The 19,742-nt window shown below is 48.4% G+C and overlaps 1 protein-coding gene across 1 annotated transcript in view; it reads right to left on the bottom strand.

Annotated features, from left to right (window-relative positions):
• GCK (glucokinase) overlaps nucleotides 1-19,479 on the bottom strand; it is a 29,107-nt gene extending 9,628 nt beyond the window's left edge. The window contains exons 1-2 of the mRNA XM_083184718.1: nucleotides 19,159-19,479; nucleotides 11,439-11,601 (exon numbers count right to left, since the gene is read on the bottom strand). Of these exons, the coding sequence (XP_083040844.1) occupies nucleotides 11,439-11,601; nucleotides 19,159-19,182 (187 nt within the window). The 5' untranslated portion in view covers nucleotides 19,183-19,479. The remainder of the gene's footprint in view (nucleotides 1-11,438; nucleotides 11,602-19,158) is intronic.
• Nucleotides 19,480-19,742: the final 263 nt, after the last annotated feature.

The raw sequence follows: 19,742 nt of genomic DNA, 5'->3' as shown, positions 1-19,742 counted from the left end.
AGGGATGCCTTGGACACCCCATCTAACCCGTACCTGTATCTGTAGCTACCCACTTTGGGGTCTATATGAATAGTATGGGCCAAAAATTTGTTATCACCAGTGCTACATAACAAATACCAGTACAACTACTTCATTAATGATGCATTATGTTAACATACCGATCTGATGGTACTCCGGGGCCTGGCACGCCTCCTCCCCCTCATCATCAGACTCCTCCGGGGCAACCGTGGCCTCCTCAGCCCCCTCCTCCGCCAGCTCCTCTGCCACAATATCCTCCTCCTCCAACTCCTCCTCCACCTCCTCCTCCTCCACCTCCACCTCCTCCTCCTCCACCACCACCACCACCTCCTCCTCCGCCACCAACACCTCCTCCTCCGCAACCAACTCCGCTTCCACATCCTCCTCCACCACCTCCTCACGCACCTCCTCCTCCTCCACCACCATCTCCTCCTCCTCCACTTCCTCCTCACGCACCTCCTCCTCCTCCACCACCATCTCCTCCTCCTCCACTTCCTCCTCCTCCACCCTTGCCGCCACCTCCTCCTCCGGGTCTTGGGCCTCCTCCTGGCCCAGGGCTGCCTCCGCCTCTTCACGGGCCTGTCGGGCTTGGGCTCGTGCTGTGTGGTAGAAAAAAAAATCATGGTCAATGTCGGGTCATTGGGGCACATGTATTAATCCATAACAAGACATACATGGAAGGGTGATAATGATGGCAAACGATGCAGGAAAGTAGCTCCTTACTGTTCATGGATTCCAAATTGTGACATGTAAATTATTATGTGATTGTTAGTAATTTGTTCACACATTACAACCCAGGCATTTATCAATGTGTAACACATATTAGATCTGGCACATTGTATGCATCAGAATCCTCAATGCTATGGCATTACATATAAAAGCCACATGACTGCATGTTAACCAGGAAGAAGCACACATAACAGTCTATGGACTTTTAAACCCATGGACACCCAGTTATCATGAGACACATTTTATTGTTTATATATGCTATGTTGTAAGTGCGAAATTTCATAGCTAAAATACTCACAATCAGCAATTTCGCTCCTGAGTTGCTGGAGCAGCTGGGGCTGGCGCCTGCGGAGGTCCGACCACCGCCTCTCAAGCTGCCCGAGGGACCTCCGCACCCGAGTGCGGGCGTAAATTCGGCGCCCTGCCGCAGCATAGGCCCTCCGCTTATGGCGGTTTGTGATAAACGGCCCCGCACGGCCCAGCCTTGTCTCCATGACGGAGACAAGAACCCTCAGCTCCGCATGTGTGAAGGGTTCTGCCCTTCGTGTCTCCGCCATGTTGACAATGGCATCTATCAACCAATCAGGTGGTGGCATTGGTTGATCACAGTTATTTGTGTTAATAACTTTATTGTTCATCTTTACATGAACAGCGTGTCTGCGCCAACACAAATGGTGACAAATTCGCATGCCTTCAAAACAGTAGTGTTGATGTATGGCAATGAACAAATCTGATATATATAAAACACAGTGTGTATGCACTTAGCAAATCCAATGACGCCTCGCTCCGCCAAGCAACGCGTGCTATAGCTTAGCAACGCCTAGCTGTACTTAGCATTATTTACTCTATGCATCTATGTGTATGCGTACATTTATGTGTAAAAGACACATACACACACTTGCAGGTATCCTGAGACCAGCATTATACACCAGCCCTGCCTGCCTGCCTGCCTGCCTGCCTGGCTGCCTGCCTGCCTGCCTGCCTGGCTGCCTGCTCCTTGAAATGTTGAAACATGTGAATAAATTCTAATAGCATATATATATATATATATATATATATATATATATATATATATATATATATATATATATCTGCAAACAAATCAGACATCAACACATGAAAAAATCCCTAACACATTACAGAATAAATCAATGTACTCACCAGTCATCAGGGATAGTATCAACTACAATAATGAAGATATAACAAACACATAAGATCCCTTGAACAAGGTATAATAATTAGCACCTATATTTAACTTCCCCCAAAACTAAGCACATATGATAAATATCTCCTATTTCTTTGCCATTAGGAGGGCAGGCTGGCTAATTTTCGTGTTGTAACACTGACAACTAACACACTGTACTTATTTGAAGGGGTGATTTTTACAATAATTGGTGTGTTCTGTCAACTCGATAACATGTACCTGAAGTATCTTTGCGCCACAGAGTCCCGCAGCTGGTATCCCCTCCGGCATTCAGGGGCGCGGGATGGGCGCATGGGCGGATCTTGCGGCTCAGATGGTACCTCCCACTCATCAAAGGGTATCTCACGCCGCACAGCAATGTTGTGGAAAAATATACACAGGCCCACGATCCTCGACACCATTTCAGGCGCATATTGTAAGTCACCACCAGTGCGGTGGAGCACTCTAAATCGACCTTTTAAAAGGCCAATTGAGCGCTCCACCACTTGCCTGGTGGCAACATGCGCCCGATTGAATGCCTCCTGTGGGCCCGGTGCTGGGTAGCTGTACGGCGTAAGTAGCCAGGGCGTACATGGGTAACCGGAGTCACCCAGAACCCACGCATCACGGCCTTCCAGCTCTTGGAGTCTTTGCCATATCCCGGTTTGTCGGATGACATGAGAGTCATGGGCACTTCCGGGAAACTTCGAGTTGAAGGCGAGAATCTCCATGGATGGGCCACATACCACCATCACGTTCAGTGAGTGGAACAATTTGCGGTTCCTATATATCTTCTCACTTCGAGATGGAGGCACAAATGGTACATGGGTGCCATCCACAGCCCCTATCACATTAGGGAAGCCAGCAATTTGATGGAAGGCCTGCTGGCTTCTGCGCAGGGTCTCGGTGGCAAATGTCATGGCCATGAAGTGCCCCTTGCGCCTGAACATGGCCGACGTCACACGCCTCAGGATTCGGCAGAAGGCCGGCTGAGATATTCCAGCAAGTACTGCCACTACTTGTTGGAATGATCCTGAGGCGCAGAAATGCAACACCGCCAGCAGCTGTGTGTGAGGCGGAATTGCTGTCGTGATCCCGTGTAGAGGTTCCAGATCGCTCTGAATTAAGGTGAGCAGATCCAGAATTACATGTGGCGGTAACCGGTACCTAGTAAGTACCTCATCATCGGGCATAGCAAACAGAGTCACCCGTGTGCGATAGATTCTAGCACGTCCTGGCCTCCTTGGCCGACGAGTGGGGAGAGCCGCAAGTGCCCTTAGCCTCCTCTCCATGTAGCGCATAATAGCTTCAGCAACCTATAAAGAAATGAACATAAATACTGATGCACCTATGCACATAATGGCCATATCCCACTACAAATAGATTTGTAGCCTTCAATACGTACAATAGATGGCCGCCCCGTGAAATCCCGCAGATCCATTTGACTCTCTAATGATGACACAATAATATGAACTCAATACACACCGTCCAAAACACACAGATAAAGGTGTCAGCATTTTTTGCCGACATCATGTACTATGACACATTTCATCTATTGCTGGGACATGTTGTCCTGCAATAGATGAACCCACACAGGTTGAAGACCTGTGAGTGAAATAGTGAACATGTGACATGTTGCAATAATGATACACCACTTTGCTGGCCCAACAATCTGTAGTCAGTGAGGCAATGGTGCATACATTCATACACTTACATTGTTAATGGATATCATATCTACAAGGAGCATGGAAGAGCTTACCTTAGACCCTGACAAGTCCAGATCTGGAGACAAATGATTCTAGCAGGAAGTCACTATTTATAGGGCTCTCACATGTGTGGTCTATAACAGTAGAGATGAGTATTGCATGACTTGTGGGCTGGATTCTCTAAGGGATTGGGCTACTTTTAGCTTGCACTAAAACGCCACAATACCACAGTAGTCATGAATGAAATGTCATGTCATGCTAGCAAATAGCATGTGTATTGTGCAATAGTCACAGGTGTATCAGAAGATTCTATGCAATGTTAGCATTGGTGACCAGTATTTCATGTAGAACTTTCGCCAGGTTTTACACAATGGAATTTCCGCCACCGTATGCGGCGCGAAAAAACAGCGACGTACGCTCACGCACGGAACGCAGCTGCCGCTGATGTCCGCCAAACAGATTACACAAACAGTATATAAAGGTGTATTAGAAGGTGACAATGTTGTTGCTAACATGTCTGGATCCCAACCAGAGGTGGACCCAGTGCTGCAGCAACTATTTGACCAGATGGACTCCAGCACCACCTATGTGCCACTGCACATGCGGCCAGTGGGTAATGAGGAGGCTGCTGCCCCTTCTACAGCAGGGGAACCTGCACCTGACCATTCTACAGCAGGGCAACCTACACCTGGCCCTTCTGCAGCAGCCCAACCTGCAGCTGGCTCATATCCACCATCAGCAGAATTGTTTGGAACACAACAGGGGACTTCACAAGGTAGTACCATGGCCAGCACTTCAAGTGCAGCGACTGGTGCCAGGGGGCGTGGCCAGGGACGTGGCAAGGGGCGAGCCAGTGCAACAGCGGAACCACCCAAAAAAAATAAGGCATATGAAGCACAGGAGCTGGCCATCCTGGTTCCCCGAGCACGTGATTGGATAGAGTGTCCATCCGAGAAGCTGACACACACACGCAGATGGAAGATTTGGGAACAGATAACGGCAGAGATTAATGAAGTAGCGCCACAAGTTCGTGAGACGGACCATGTGAAGAAGAGGCAAGTTGTTTTGTGATACATGTGGCCAGTAATAGCCAAGTAATGATTGAATTGATGCTTAGATGCATTTAGCAAATGGGCCGTGAGGTTGTTACGATACACATACATTATTGCCATGTTATTTCGTTGAGAGTTAGAGTAGGGTGATTGTGAATGTGTATTGTAACGGTTGATATCATAGTTGCATGTAATATTATATATGGGACATTAATCACATGTTGTAATATGTAGCACAGAGCAATGGCTGCAACAGCTAACATTGGGAGTGACATGTATTAATATGTCAACTTACATTGCAGGTGGCAGGACTTCAAAACCAACCTGAAGAGGAAGATGACCAAGCGGTGGGAACACAGCCAGACATCTGGGGCCGGCCCCATGCCATCAGGGCTAGAGCTCACCCCCCTGGAGGTGATGGCCGAGAGCTGTATATCAGTTGAGGAGATCAGGGGGGTGAGCACGATGGATAGCGAGGCCCCAGCTGAAGTGTTTGCGTCTTTTCTGGAAGGTAAATATTGGTCATGCCATAAACTTGTGCAAGTAATTATCGTAGAATGTCTCCTAATTGTGTTTATCTTTTCCCACAGACACCCCACCGCTTGGTGACGACTCTGTTCAGGAGGTGGAGGAGTCCGTGCCACCTGGCCCCAGAGGTAGGCCTGTGCAGCAGCAGGCATCGGGCCAAGCCGATTTGGCCGCCTTGGCCGAGGTGCTTGGGGACATCAACCAGCAGGGAGACTTGGCATCAGAACGGGTGCGTAGGACCGAGGAGATCCTGGCGAGCTTGGTCAGCACCCAGCAGTCCATGGCTGCGAGCATGCAGGCCATGGCTGCAAGTGCTCAGGTGCTGGCCGAGCAAGCCACCCGCCAAAATGATCTCCTCCTCCACCATAATGAGCTTATGGTGGAGCTGGTTACCAGCAACAGGGTCCTAATGGCATCCGTTTCTGGTGCATTACCACCGGCAACACTCCCTGCTGGCAGGAGGGGTAGACCAGCCAACCCCTCCACATCATCTGCTCCACCTGCCCCAGCATCTGACCGTCCCCGAAGAGCTGCTGCACAGGCCAAGGAGCCTACCAAGGCCAAACGTGGTCGGAAATGAACTTGTGGCTGCATTAATCTCCGCCGTTATGTGTTCCCAAATCTTCCATTGTGCTGTGTGTGTCAGCTTCTTGTGTCCAATCACGTGCTGAGGGTAACCAGCTGAGCCCTTGCTTCATATGTCCTTTGTGGTTCCCCTGTTGCCCTCTTTTGCCTGCCATTACTGTCAGCTGTACTTGAAGTGATGGCCATGGTACTATCTTGTGAAGTCCCCGGTTGTGTTCCAAATGATTCTGCTGATGGTGCATATGAGCCAGCTGCAGGTTGGCCTGCTGCAGAAGGGCCAGGTGTAGGGTGCCCTGCTGTTGAATGGTCAGGTGCAGCTTGCCCTGCTGTAGAAGGGCCAGCAGCCTCCTCATTTCCCACTGGCTGCATGTGCAGTGGCACATAGGAGGTGCTGGAGTCCATCTGTGTGCAATTATATTTGTTTTGTATTATTATTTATTTTGCTGCATTCCTGCCATGTTGTTTATTGTTTGTATGTATTATTTTATGGTCATTGCATCACACTGGCATTAACTGTGACATGAATATAAATAAATGTGTTTACTTTACCCAAAATGTGTGGTTTCATGAGTACATGTCAAATACACATGTGTATTGCTAGTATTAATATTCTGTCATGTCCATTGTTAGCAGTTTGAAAGTGTCTGACAAGTACAGCATATGTGGGGGACTAGTAAGGTTTCCTTGAAGCAGCAATGGTTTCAATTAAAGCACTGACAAGCGGCCTATTAGTGAGTAATGAGTAAAGGAGTAGATTCTATTGGGTTCAGGTGTTAATGGTTGTAGTCATTAGGCGTACGTTCGCCTACCGCATGAACGAGTGGTGTCCGCAAAGCAATAGTACACTTGTGGACACCGCACATTTCTGCCCTTTTTGATCGCGTGCATTCGGAGTGGTTTCCGAATGTACGCCCCCCAACATAAGTGTACTCCCCCGTGTCCGCCCATGTTTCCGCCCCGTTTTGCCCACTTTGAAACTACGCCCATGTGTCATTCCGCATGACGCCCATAATACGCCCCTATTTCCCGACTGATAGCGGTGAACAGTTTTGGACGGGATTTGCCCGAACTGGTACCGAGTCAAGGCGTGGCACATGCGCGTAGCGTTCTCCACGCATGCGCAGACGCCGTAAAGACGCGATCCGTAAGTACGCGGTAAAGTCCGCGTCAATCAGAATAAGGGCCCAAGTGAGAGGGTAGTGGGTGCGTTTGGGCCTGTTGGAAGAGCCTGGGTCCTGCTGACCCCCCTTATTTCCCTATGTAGCCAGTGGGGAGAACAGTGAGTGCTGCAACAGCAAATCCCAAATCCGACCTGGCTTGGAACGATGTTCCAAATACCGAGTCGGATCTGTGATTTTGGTTTAAAAAGGTATCAGTCTTGCAGAGATCAAGAGGGCCATAGATTTTAACTAGTGCTTAGAGCAGGGGTTCCCAATCTTTTTCTAATCACGGCCCCCTAGAGTATCAGAATTTTTCCAAGGCACCCCTAGGCCCCAAAAATAAAGTAGATTGTGTTTATATGTGCTTCTTAGGGTCAGTTATGTGGTGAAGGGCAGGATTTGGTTCTGATTATACACATTTTATGATTGGCAGCCACAAGCACTGGTTTTGTACAGAAATAATTGATCATAAATAATTTGAATTGGTCCTGGACGACCAACCCGAGGCACCCCTGCAACTGTCCCGAGGCACCCCAGGGAGCCTAGGCGCACAGTTTGGGAACCACTGGCTTAGAGACATGGGGCCACTGTTCCTTTATGGGGCACTGCAGGTGGGGCAAATGTAACATGTACAGAGAGAGATGTCACATCCCATCCAATCAAGTGTATGGACACCATAACTCTCTCTGCACATGTTACATCTGCCCCACCTGCAGTGCAGCTGGTTTTGTCCGTCTGCAAAAATTGCAGCCTTGCTAACTGGTCTGAATTAGGCCCATGGTGAGGCTAAAGGGATCCTGTCTGGAAGCATTTTCTGTATATGTAACATGCATACTGTATGTCCCAAACAAATAACCACGGTGGGCATTGATCTGTCCTGTATTTCAATGTTTACAAACTTCTTATGTTTGTACTGCAGGGGCAGCTCACACGTGATCCTGTATAACCTTACGTTACTGGCTACCGTCCAGTGCACGGCTGGGCACTTTTTATGTAAGCAAATAGAAGTTTTGTTAAGAAAATAGAGGGAACAGGGGTCATTATTCCGCTGAATTGGGGGTGAAGGACAGAGGTGCAGTAAGAGCCACTGTTTGAACAAGGCCAATATTTGTTTTCAGAGTTATGCCAGGTCCTGCACCTAGTGACTACTGTGTAACCAGCGTATCGGACCATCTCTAAGGCTGAGGCCATAGGTGACACGACTGACTGTCTCATCCACTCTTATCTGTCCCCTACGCTTGGCACACTATTCTATCCTTAGTCCCGATGACTTAATAATAATAATAATAATAATAATAATAATAATACATTTAGGCCGAAAAGGTATTCCTAAGTGATGCAATTTGTGGCAATAATTGATTTTTATTGTTAGGGGCTGGCTTCATCTGTTAACAAATATACCCGGCATTACCCTGAAGCTGCTACTTCAATATACAGTGGAGAACATTTTTGTTCTCTACTTGGAAATAGCTGCAGGGGTGTGTACAGGAGAACCAATGAGAAGCTGCAATGTTTATGAATCTTGCTTTCATTGGTCCTTTTGCTCACCAACCCCTTTGCCTATAGATGGTGCTCTGAGAATGACACTTCCCCTACTGACATGACACATGTGACACATACTTGCATACTTTTGAAAACGAGTTTCAGGGAGATTATAATAGGTAATAGAATTTTTCACAGTGCCCTACTGAGGGGGTGTGTCTTGCAACTCTCAAAGGGCGTGTCTAGTTCCATATATGGAGAGATTGTGAAAATAGATTGTGAATGTGGCACCTAGAAGCGTGGATGTGTACTGCTACATCTGAGAGGAATCTTTTAAAATGACTTGTATACAAATGTAGATGAGCCCCAAAGCAGTCAGTAAGAGATACTATACTTGCTAAAGTGCTGGTGATTCAATGTAAATGTATCTACCTCTCATTCCTTTTTTCCCCAAAAATGTAACAGTGTAATGTGGTCTAGGTGACATGAGGGAGATTGCTGCTATTTCAGGGCAGAGGCATAGCGTGGGCGGAGCTGGTGGAGCACACGCTCCAGGTGCCAGCCCGCTCACTCCCCCGATCCCCCACCCGCTGTGTCCGGACTGCAGGAGAGAGACGTGCTGCTATGTAACATTCACGTCTCACGCTGGACCGCTAGCCAATGGGCGCTTGCGGTCCAGCAGCCAATCAACTGGTGGCTGCTGGACCGCGAGCGCCTATTGGCTTGCGGTCCAGCGGGAGATATTAATTTTACATAGCAGCACGTCTCTCTCCTGGAGTCTGGACACAGCGGGCAGGGGAGCAGGGAGTGGGGAACAGCCCAGGCAGGGGAGGGGGGGGGGGGGGACTCACATGCACACTGGCAGGGGGGAGGTGTCCCTGCTGCACACCACTGCACCCACCCTGCTGCACCCTACTGCACCCACCATCGCACCCTACTGCACCCACCCACCCTTCTGCACACTACTGCAATCCACCCTGCTGCACACTACTACAACCCACCCTGCTGCACCCACCATGCTGCACCCTACTGCACCCACCCTGCTGCACCCACCCTGCTGCACCCTACTGCACCCACCCTCCCGCACCCTACTGCCATCACCTCCCCATCCTGCTGCACCCTACTGGACCCACCCACCCTGCTGCACACTACTGCACCACCTACCCTGCTGCACACTACCGCTCCCACCCTCTCTCCCTGCTGCACACTACCGCTCCCACCCTTCCTCCCTGCTGCACACTACTGGCGGTGCATTGAATTGAATTGAAAATAGCGGCGGGGAGCGGGCTGCTGCACAGTTCTGTCCCCCTTGGCAATGAGCAAATTGAGTCCCCCTTGGCATTGAGCATGAAGTCCCTTGGCAATGAGCAGGAAGCCCTTGGCATTGAGCATGTAGGTAAGTTGCACTTATGTGTCAAATGTGTAATTGGCATTATGGTGTGTTGTATGTAATGGGCATTGCGGAGTGTTATATAGTATGTCATGGGCATTGCGGAGTGTTATATAGTATGTCATGGGCATTGCGGAGTGATATATAGTATGTTATGGGCACTGCGGAGTGTTATATAGTATGTCATGGGCATCATGTGTGGGCTTATGTGTAATTGGAATTACAAAGTTCACTAAAATGTGCAATGGGCATTACGGTGTGTGGTATAATGTTGGTCAGTGCCCACTTTTCACTGCGCAGGAGCCTCACCTACTACAAATTGGGGGGGGGGGCGCGAAACATGCCCTTGCTCCGGGCGCCGTGGTACCTAGCTACACCACTGTTTCAGGGAGTGTCCTGCAGAATGCAGGAGGGTAGGTAACTATGATGTAGCAGTGTAATGTGGGCTAGGTGAAATGAGCGGGATTGGTAGACTAATGAGGGAGAGAGGGAGATTGCTGCTATTTCAGGGAGTCTCCTGTAGAATGCAGGAAGGTGAGCAACTGTGATGTGACATGAGGACAGACAGACCCACTGGGATCTAATAAATTGCTAAAAGTGTCTTTATCCAGTCATGATATGATCCCTTTTGTATCATGGGCTTTAATTTCAAATCACATCTGTATTGTTGACGGAGGGGATCCTGTCGATTGGTGAACGGTTGTTAGGTCCACCACTATTGGTCAGCCTTTAAGTCAACATTGACAAAGGATCGACACAGTCAAAATGTCGACATTGGAAAACGTTTTTTATTTAAAAAAAAAACAAAGAAAAACGACTTGTTCTTGCTTCACGATCCCAATGTTATAATACACTGTGCCTAAAGAATGGAGAGCGCAGCGAGGGGACGTGGTACACATATATGATGTCTATGTCAGCACATTTTGACATAGACACCCCAATAAAAAGTTGTCGACCATTTTCATGTTGACCTTTTGATTGTTTCGCCGTTTTTTGTCAACATCGACCTAAAGCCTGTCTACCTTTTTTCATGTCTCCACTTATTGCCTGTCGACCTACTTACTGTTGACATACTGTGCAGCTGGTGATGCTGCCTGGTATTTTACTTACACAGGTTTTGTACCATCTTATCATAACCTTGTTGTGCTGCTATGTCCCTCGGGATACACAAGAGCAGCCTAGCCTATCACTGGTGCATCGGGATGCAGTTTAAATCCCGACGGTCGGGATCCCGGCGTTCAGAATCCCGACCGCCGAAATCCCGACCGCCGAAATCCCGACAGTTTCTCCCTCCGTTGGTGTCCACGACACCCCTGGAGGGAGAATAAATTAGCACGCCGAGCGTAGCGAGGCACCGGGCCCGCTGCGTGGCGAGCGCAGCGAGCCCGCAAGGGGGGGCGATCCACGTCCCCCCCTTGTCGGGATTTCGGCGGTCGGGGTTTTGAACGCCGGGATCCCGACCGCCGGGATTTCATACTGAATCCGGTGCATCTCACAATGGAGAGAACTGTCTGCAGTGGAATATTCTTCTTTGTTGTTCCTATATGATCTCTATGCCCTCAGATACTGTGTATATGCCATGTGTCACTGTTCCAGTCCACTTACCGGAGCCGTCAGGTGTGGATCGCACATAGGTGGGCAGCATTTTAACGCTAGCCTCCTCATTGGTCTCCAGATGAAGACCCCGCTCCATCTCTGCCTGCAGTCTGCCCATCAGGACCTGCAACTCTTCTTCATGAAGCTTGAACTCAGACAGCATCTGTTCCACCTGCAAGTGTAGATGGGAATAGGTCACCTTCCGAGAGACAGGAATCAAAGGGTTCCTCATAAGCCTATCTCTTGTCTGCATGACTAACTGAAAGCTGTGAGATTCATATCTAGATTTATTTAACCCTTTTCCCAGTGGCATATCTAGATATTTGTAGGCCCCATAGCAAAGGTTTGTAAGGGCCCCTGTGTACCACCCAATGGTAAACAATGTACATAACACGTTACTTTGACAGGCTGGGTGGGCCCTTCTCAGCTCTGGGCCCCATAGCAGTTGCAAACCCTGCACCTATGGTAGTTACTGTACGCCCTTGCCTTGTCCTTATGGCATTGGTTCTCATGTCCACGTCAGGCATGTGCCTTCTGCTGATTGGATTAAGGTTTGCCCGTGTCCAATATGTTGCGCAGCTTCCTATCCTGTCCATAACAAATATAGGTTACAAACATGTGGCCGGGAATGGTCAGTTTCAGTACCCGGCACAATATGGAAGCCTGGCATCTTGCAGTGATTACAAAAATGATGGCCAATCTGCCTGCTTAGTGTAATATATACGTATAACTACATGTATGGCATTAGCACTAGGTCACACTGATTCTATCAATGTTGCCAAAAAGCACTAGCTGGTTTGGGAAAAAAAGATCTTAATAAATGTATGTACTTATTTATTTTTATATTTCCTTTTTTTTTTGTAGGCTGCCTGTTAGGGATGGACATCGGAAGCCCACCATCAAATGATGGTAACTGACCCACGCAAAAAAAAATCTATTTGATTTGCACATGTGCAAAAAAACAACAACAACATTTCATGGTCACCATCGATGGGACTGGGGGGCGGGACCCAGTATAACCATTGCAACGCCATAAAATGTTTGCCATTCGATGGTAGCAAACATTAGACTGTCACCACCAAATTGTAAAAACACTACCATCGGCTAAAAACATCGATGGTTGGGAACTTCCCGATACGATGTCCATCACCACTGTCTCCATACTGTACTCAGGAGAACTAGCTATGAATCATCCCAACTATTTGCAGAATGGTGGAAATTTGCACGTTTCAGCTAATATTCTCCATATAAGGCACTTAAAATATAAAACATTATTTATTTCATTCGGTCTCCAAATTGAAACCCATTATAACACAAATAAACAAAATAAACACAAGTAAACAAAGGAGTTATAGTGTAAACAATACACACTAAAATGGTGTAATGTTGTCTGGTCCAGAAGGTAAGGAAAGCTCAGGTCTGGAGGGGTTAATAATTAATAAAGATGAGAGAGGGCCGGCTTGAACTTGGGGCCAACCAGTGACCTTAGTGGCCATTAAGCTCTGGATTACAGCACCCGCCCGTGGGAGTACGCTGGCCTCAGTTGTGACACTTGTGGTATTGCACAGCGGATATAAGTCTCTAGTGGTCACGTTCCTAGTCATTGCGACCCTGAAGGCCGCTGTGCTATGCTTACTGACAGTTTGACATTAACACTAGACGATGACCTGAATGACCAGACAGCCATACTCTTTGCTGATTGAGGTCATCAGTTCAACATACCTCCCAACTTTTCACTTGAAGAAATAGGGACACTCGCGCGGCGAAAAAAGGGAGCGGGGCGTATGCAAATGAGGGCGCGGCTTATGCTAATTAGCCACGACCTCATTTTCATACGAGAATAGACGCTGTGCGCATGCGCACAGCGTCTATTCTACTAGATTGGGGGGTCTCCCAACTGCCACCCCCCGCAGCGGGACAATGCCTGCCGCGGGTGGGACAGCGGGACAGGACCCGAAAATCGGGACTGTCCCTCTAAAATCGTGACAGTTGGGAGGTATGGTTCAAGAATACTGTACATATTCGGGACAGTTTATGGGGTAACATGGGGCCTGATTTAGTGATGTACGCTACTGCTGCCTCAGTTATGCATTTGTAAGCAGCCACTCTGCAAAAATAGGCGAACGCTACAGCCGTCCGGATTTGTATCAAGCTTTGCTAGTGCCATCAGCTGTGTACAAAAGGTTAGATGTATACAGTATGAAACAGTGATAAAGGAGAAGTGAGCCAGAGCAATAGTGGCCCATGGCAACCAATCAGTACTGAAGTAACATTTCTAATTTGCATAATATAAAATTATACAGAGCAGCTGCCATGGGTCACTTCTCCTCTGGCTAACCAGAGATGGTTATTACATTTCTGAGTGGCCACAATTAGTAAGGTGCTAGAGCTGTTACCGATACTTATGGGTTCACAATTGTAGGCTGAGACACACACAGGAAATGGTTACAACACTTTTTGCCACCACTACCCGTAGCAACCCCTGTAGCGCACGCAGGGGGGGGGTTCTGAGTACCTAGAACACCCCCCAAGAAGTCTAAGGGCCCTAGGCTGAAAGCTGAGGGTCCCCTCTTTCCATGGGTACAAGAATTTTAAAAAACGGCCCTTGGGAACCGGAGATAACTGACTTCAAAGCAGTGGTCCCCATCCAAGCCTGTTAATTGCTCTTCCCAGTCAGATATTTCAGGTTCTGTCTGACTTAGGGTGGTATTCAATGAGGCTAATTCGCCATGTTTTTATGGCGATTTTGTGCTGTAAGGCGAATTTTTGATTAAAACGGTGAATCACCCTATTCAATGACCAGATGGCGAATACATTTCAAGGTTTTTTTCGCCATGATTCACCGAGTAGCAATCGCTATCTTTTTATGGTGAAGTGGAATGTGAACTTTTAAAATAAAGTGTTTTGTTTTTTACATTTGGTGTAAAAAAATCAGGAATTTTATTCTGAGGAGGGGCATGCTATTTTTATTCATGTGCTGTAAGCACATGAATATATATTTAATAAAAAAAAAAAATATATATATTATTATTTTTTTACACAGACCAGCCAGCAGGGGGCCGGAGCCGAGCCGCTCATTAGATATTCATATATTCACTGCACCCGATCATTACATATGCACGATCGGGTGTAGTGAATACCCGGTCCCCTGCTGGCACCCCCGGGGGGGCAGCCTGTGCTGCCTGGCACCCGGGGAGCCCACCTCCCCCCAACAAACATTCTGGGGCAGGCAGGGAGACTTCCATCTCCCTGCCTGCCGCCGTCCTCGGGCTCCCTGCGGCATCGCCGCAGGATTTAAAATTCGCCAGTCAGGGGCAGCGAGCCCCTGACTCGTTGAATACTGGAGCCGGCGAGGCTCCGGAACGCAGCGAGCAGTGGCGAATGTGCAGCGAATCCTAAACAGGATTCGCTGCACATCGCCAAAATGCTCATTGAATACTGCCCTTAGAGTTTTTCTAAAAGCTGGACTTCTCCCCCTTTGATGGAAACTAGTAGCTTGTCTCTACTGTTCCCAGAACCAGAGATATCAGCCTTCCAGCAGCTGGTTACTGCTCCAGCTCCACACACCTGGTATGTAGTTTTATATTCTCGTTGGCAGATTGCTCTGCCTCCTGAACTCTGATCCCCCAGTCCCCCGTACCATTTGGTAGGTGGGATTCTCCAGTTTTTAATTCCATTATCTAAGAATCTAAGAAATCTATTTCTGGGAACTGGAGATATCTGCAGTCAAGCAAGCTGTCCTCCCACCAGAAAATTATGAATAATAAGCCCACTCCACTATACACCCCTCCTCTGCATGTTAAACATCCTCTACCACCCTGGAAGTTATTAATCAGGGCCCCTTCATTCAGCCCAATGCCCCCTTCTCCCACCCCATCTCCCACCATCTGTGCAGTAAAGGGGTAATTAGTAGAAAATACGGATCCAGGCCCTACATGCGGAGCGGTTGATATAATACACCCTACCACCCACGGGACATCAAAGCTTCCCCCACCCCTACTGCTGGAGGATCGGTAGGGGCCCCAATACATTGCTATGCCCAGGGGTCTACACTGCTGTTGCCCTGTATGTGTATATATATATATATATTATTTTTTTTTTTTATATATATATATATATATTTTATTATTTATATACATTTGGTCTATCTATTATACTTTAACTGATCCGGCATATACTGGGTCACCTAAGTGTCCATCTCCGTGCTTTGCTCCGCCCCTCTAGAAACCCCCTTCTGAAAATCTTGCGTTTGCCCCTGAACCCAAAATGATCTCTGTCAATCACTTTGCGACCACTGCCACAACTCACAAGATCATCACGGCCAGGGCCGCCAAGAGAAATCCTGGGCCCCGGTACAACAACTTCCTGGGGCCCCCACAGACAGAGCTCCTCTGCGGACCTGTTGTTACGCCACTGCTTCCAAGGTGGATACAGGGACAAAAATGTACACCGTAATGTCTATTACACATGTCACACACCCATTACATATTATACCACATGCCATAATGCTCATTACATGTTATGCCACACACTGTAGTGGGAAGTACACATTATGCCATACACCGTAATACCTATTACATATTTTACCACATGCCATAATGCCCATTACACATTATTCCACACACCGTAATGCTCATCGCATGCCAGGGGTTAACATGCTTGTTGCCATGGATTTACATGCTCTGCCATGGGTTATCATGCTCATTGCCATGGATTTATATGCTTTCCAGGGGTTAACATGCTCGATGTCATGGAGTTACAGTACATGCTCTGTCAGGGGTTACATGCTGACTTCCAGAGTCGGATCTCAGCCCCAGCAGCATGCAGGGAGGCAGCAGACACAAAGCAACCAGCCACCCACCTTCCACCTTGGAACACAGTGACCTACACATGGGTGGGGAATCAGGTCTGGGACTGCTGGGCTGGAGACATGGCACTGGCATCTGCTGCTGCTGCTGGTGGTGGCTGGAATGGGAACTGTGTGTACAGACCAGGGCCCCCCTGACAGGCCCGGGCCCAGGTAAACTGTACCTGCTCCCCCCCTCTCTCGGCACCCCTGATCACGGCACGTGTGCACTGTGACTTAGATAATTGCACAGCTACATAAATATCGTGTTTGCATCCATCTCTGACTCAGGCACATGGTGCACTACTTTGTTCATCCGTGTATATATAAATCATGCAGTGGAAGAGTTTTCAGAATAATGCAGTTTCATTGACATTCATAGCGGTTTATTTACTAAGCATTGTGTTGTAAAACCTGCCAGCGATTTGAATAGTGTTTATGCACCATATAAGGGCAATGCTCTCATTAGCTGTGTATACTTGTCATAGCATTATCCTTTTAAATATTGGGCTTATTGACTCCCCTTAGAATCACTCCATTACTTGCAGGTAAAGAGGAATGTACAGTACTGTAATTTCCTGCAGAACAAGTTTGGCTGCCGAACAGACCAGAGGTGCGGGTGCTGGTGCGGGTGCCGGTGGTACAGTCTTAAAGTTCCACTTCTAGCTTTGTCATTTTGCGGGATTTAGGAGAAAGCAGTCAGGTAATGCTGCTGTGTGGTGGTTATATGGGTGTGATACAGGATCCTGGCATTGAGGATGCCGGCGGTTGGAATACTGACACTGACATTCCGACAGTGAGAATCCTGACAGTTCTTCATAGAGAACATAAATCTAATCCTACCCACTCCCTAACCTAACAGAGGGACTCTGCGGACTAACCTGCCCCACCGCGCAGTATACAGTCACTAGGTCGACCATTGAAGGTTGACATGGCTTAGGTCGACACTTGAACTAGGTCATAATGGCCAAGGTCGGCAGGGTTGGAAGGTCGACACGACCATTAGGTTGATAATGGCTAGGTTGACAGTCCAAAGGTTGAAGTGAGTTTTTCACAGTATTTTTGAGCCGACATGTGCTGACAGGCCGTATTTCATGCCCTACCACCCACTAGGGCATGAAGGGAGAATAGAATAGTGTGCCGAGGCACCGTGCCCGAACCATGGCGAGTGCAGCAACCTAGCCATTGTCGACCTAATGCTTGAGTTGACCTTCAAACCCTGTCAACCTTAGCCATTTTTACCTATTTCATATGTCGACATTAGCCATGTAGAGCTTCTGTGGTCGACCCACTGCATGTCAACCTAACATGGGTCGACACAAAGAGCCATACCCCCACACCCTAATCCCCACCCGCAGACTAACTCCAACCCACCCTGGCATACTTACTTTCGGGATGTCATCTTTCAGGATTCCCGTGTTGGCATTCTATACGGTGTCGGTTTTCTGGCGCTGGGCTTCTGCCTCCGACATCCTGAGCGTTGGTAAGGTAACTAGTCATCCCTGTTAGACTTATGCTATGTCTATACTATATCGTCAACATCGGAAAGGAAATCGGACCGTGTGTACACAGCATTAGACCCGATTCACACCCGCTCACGAATTCGCAGCCTGAGCGATTATTGAACAACTGCACACAGTACGCAGTGCACATGTGCGAGCCATCCGAGCGTGAAGCTGAATTCGCAGCCCTCCGAATGGGACTGAATAGGGCCCTATGTCATCGCTAGTTATGGACTTTTTGCACATCTCTAGTGATGACATATACCAGAATGTTGACACCAGAATTTTGACATGATTCAAAAAGTCAACCAGCGCAATGTCACTATCTGAAATGTTACCATCTAAAATCCCTCCCAGCATGCCCCGCGGGTGGGCCGTCACTCTGCACATGCGCAGAGGGACTCCTGGCTCTCATACCCGGAAGTCCAGCACCGGCGCCGCATCGCAAGGGACAGCTCTTATCGCAAGAGCTGTCCTTTGCGTTTCTAATTGCATATGTTCATGCATATGCGATTAGTAAAAATGCGAAGCCCGGCAGAGGGCGCGAAAACTGTTGGCGGATGTTAGACCATCCCGCCCTGGGAGAAAAAAAAAAATGGGAATGTCAATCAGATGCCTGCGCCCGAACCGTTCCCCACGTGACTGCCGGGACCGGGAGGAAGCTACCGCTGGGAGAAGAGACCACTAGACCTCCGGGGATGGTTTGCTGACAGTTCATCATGTAGAGATATCATGCAGGTAGACATGATGAATGTCGACATGATCATGCCAATACAATGCCTGCCAACAGTTCTACCCTGTCAACATTCTCTTTTTGACCAGATGACTTATAACAAGTCATACTACACCCGTGCACAGGATGCATTGCAGCCGGCGGCATGCTGCTATCCCGCTATCCTACATGTACCCGTCTGATCTACATCTACACAGTAGCTCTGCCACACAGCCATATCCTCCACTCAGAGGCCATCACATTGTCTACAGTCCATATCCGCTAAGTCACACACGGGGACACATTTCCTAACAATATCCAAAAAGGTCGACATGAGTTTTTCATGTTTTTTTTGAGCGGACATGTGCCGACGGGTAGTATTTCATACCCTACATCCACCGTGGCGGGAGAATAAAATAGAGTGCCGAGCGCAGCAAAGCACCGTGCCCGAAGCATGGCGAGGTCAGGGGACGCGGTGCACTTATACGGTGTCCACGTCGACTACTATATCGTCAGTTAGTGAAAAAAGTCACGTCAACTTTTTGACTTTCGACCTTCCCATTGTCGACCTAATGCTTGTATCTACCTTTCGACCCTGTCGACCTTCAGTGGTTGACCTCATAACCCCCCTCCAGTTCCCCCCCAGCAATGTATCCCTTGTTAACTTACATCTTGGGGCACAAACTGCTCCATGGTTCCAGTCGTATCCTCCAGACAGATCCAGCCGGATACACAATGTATGTGAGTCTCTCTCTCTCTGGATATTTATGTGACTGGTTATTACCGATGTACAGATGTGGTAGAATACACTGCACAGGTGTGTGGCTGCATTCCTACATGCCCATCTGCCAATCCGCTATATATCCTCCAGACCCTGTCCGTGCACCATCCATAGTGTGAGTGCGGCTCTGCGCTGTGTGGCTGTAGTAGGTCTGCTGTCAGTGCGGCTCTGCGCTGTGTGGCTGTAGTAGGTCTGCTGTCAGTGCGGCTCTGCGCTGTGTGGCTGTAGTAGGTCTGGTGTCACTGTTGTCTCTCCGGATCACCTGTTACTTGTCACAGCTACTATTTGCTGCCAGCTATGATCAGCTTACAGCTCACATTGATAAGAGTTCCTGTATGATGTAACAATCATACAGAGTCAAATAGAGAGCAGGGTGGAGAGAGCGACAGAAAGGGGTGTAGAGAGATACTATGAGGGAGGACAGGGGAAACGTGCAGGCGGGTGGCAGTGGATGAAGAACATGAATGAATGG

The sequence above is a fragment of the Crinia signifera genome, chromosome 4, assembly GCF_055691185.1.
Source record: "Crinia signifera chromosome 4, ASM5569118v1, whole genome shotgun sequence".
In the NCBI taxonomy this organism is placed as follows: Eukaryota; Metazoa; Chordata; class Amphibia; order Anura; family Myobatrachidae; genus Crinia; species Crinia signifera.
Note: the sequence above shows the minus strand (reverse complement) of the source record. Positions and strands in the feature narration are given on the sequence as shown.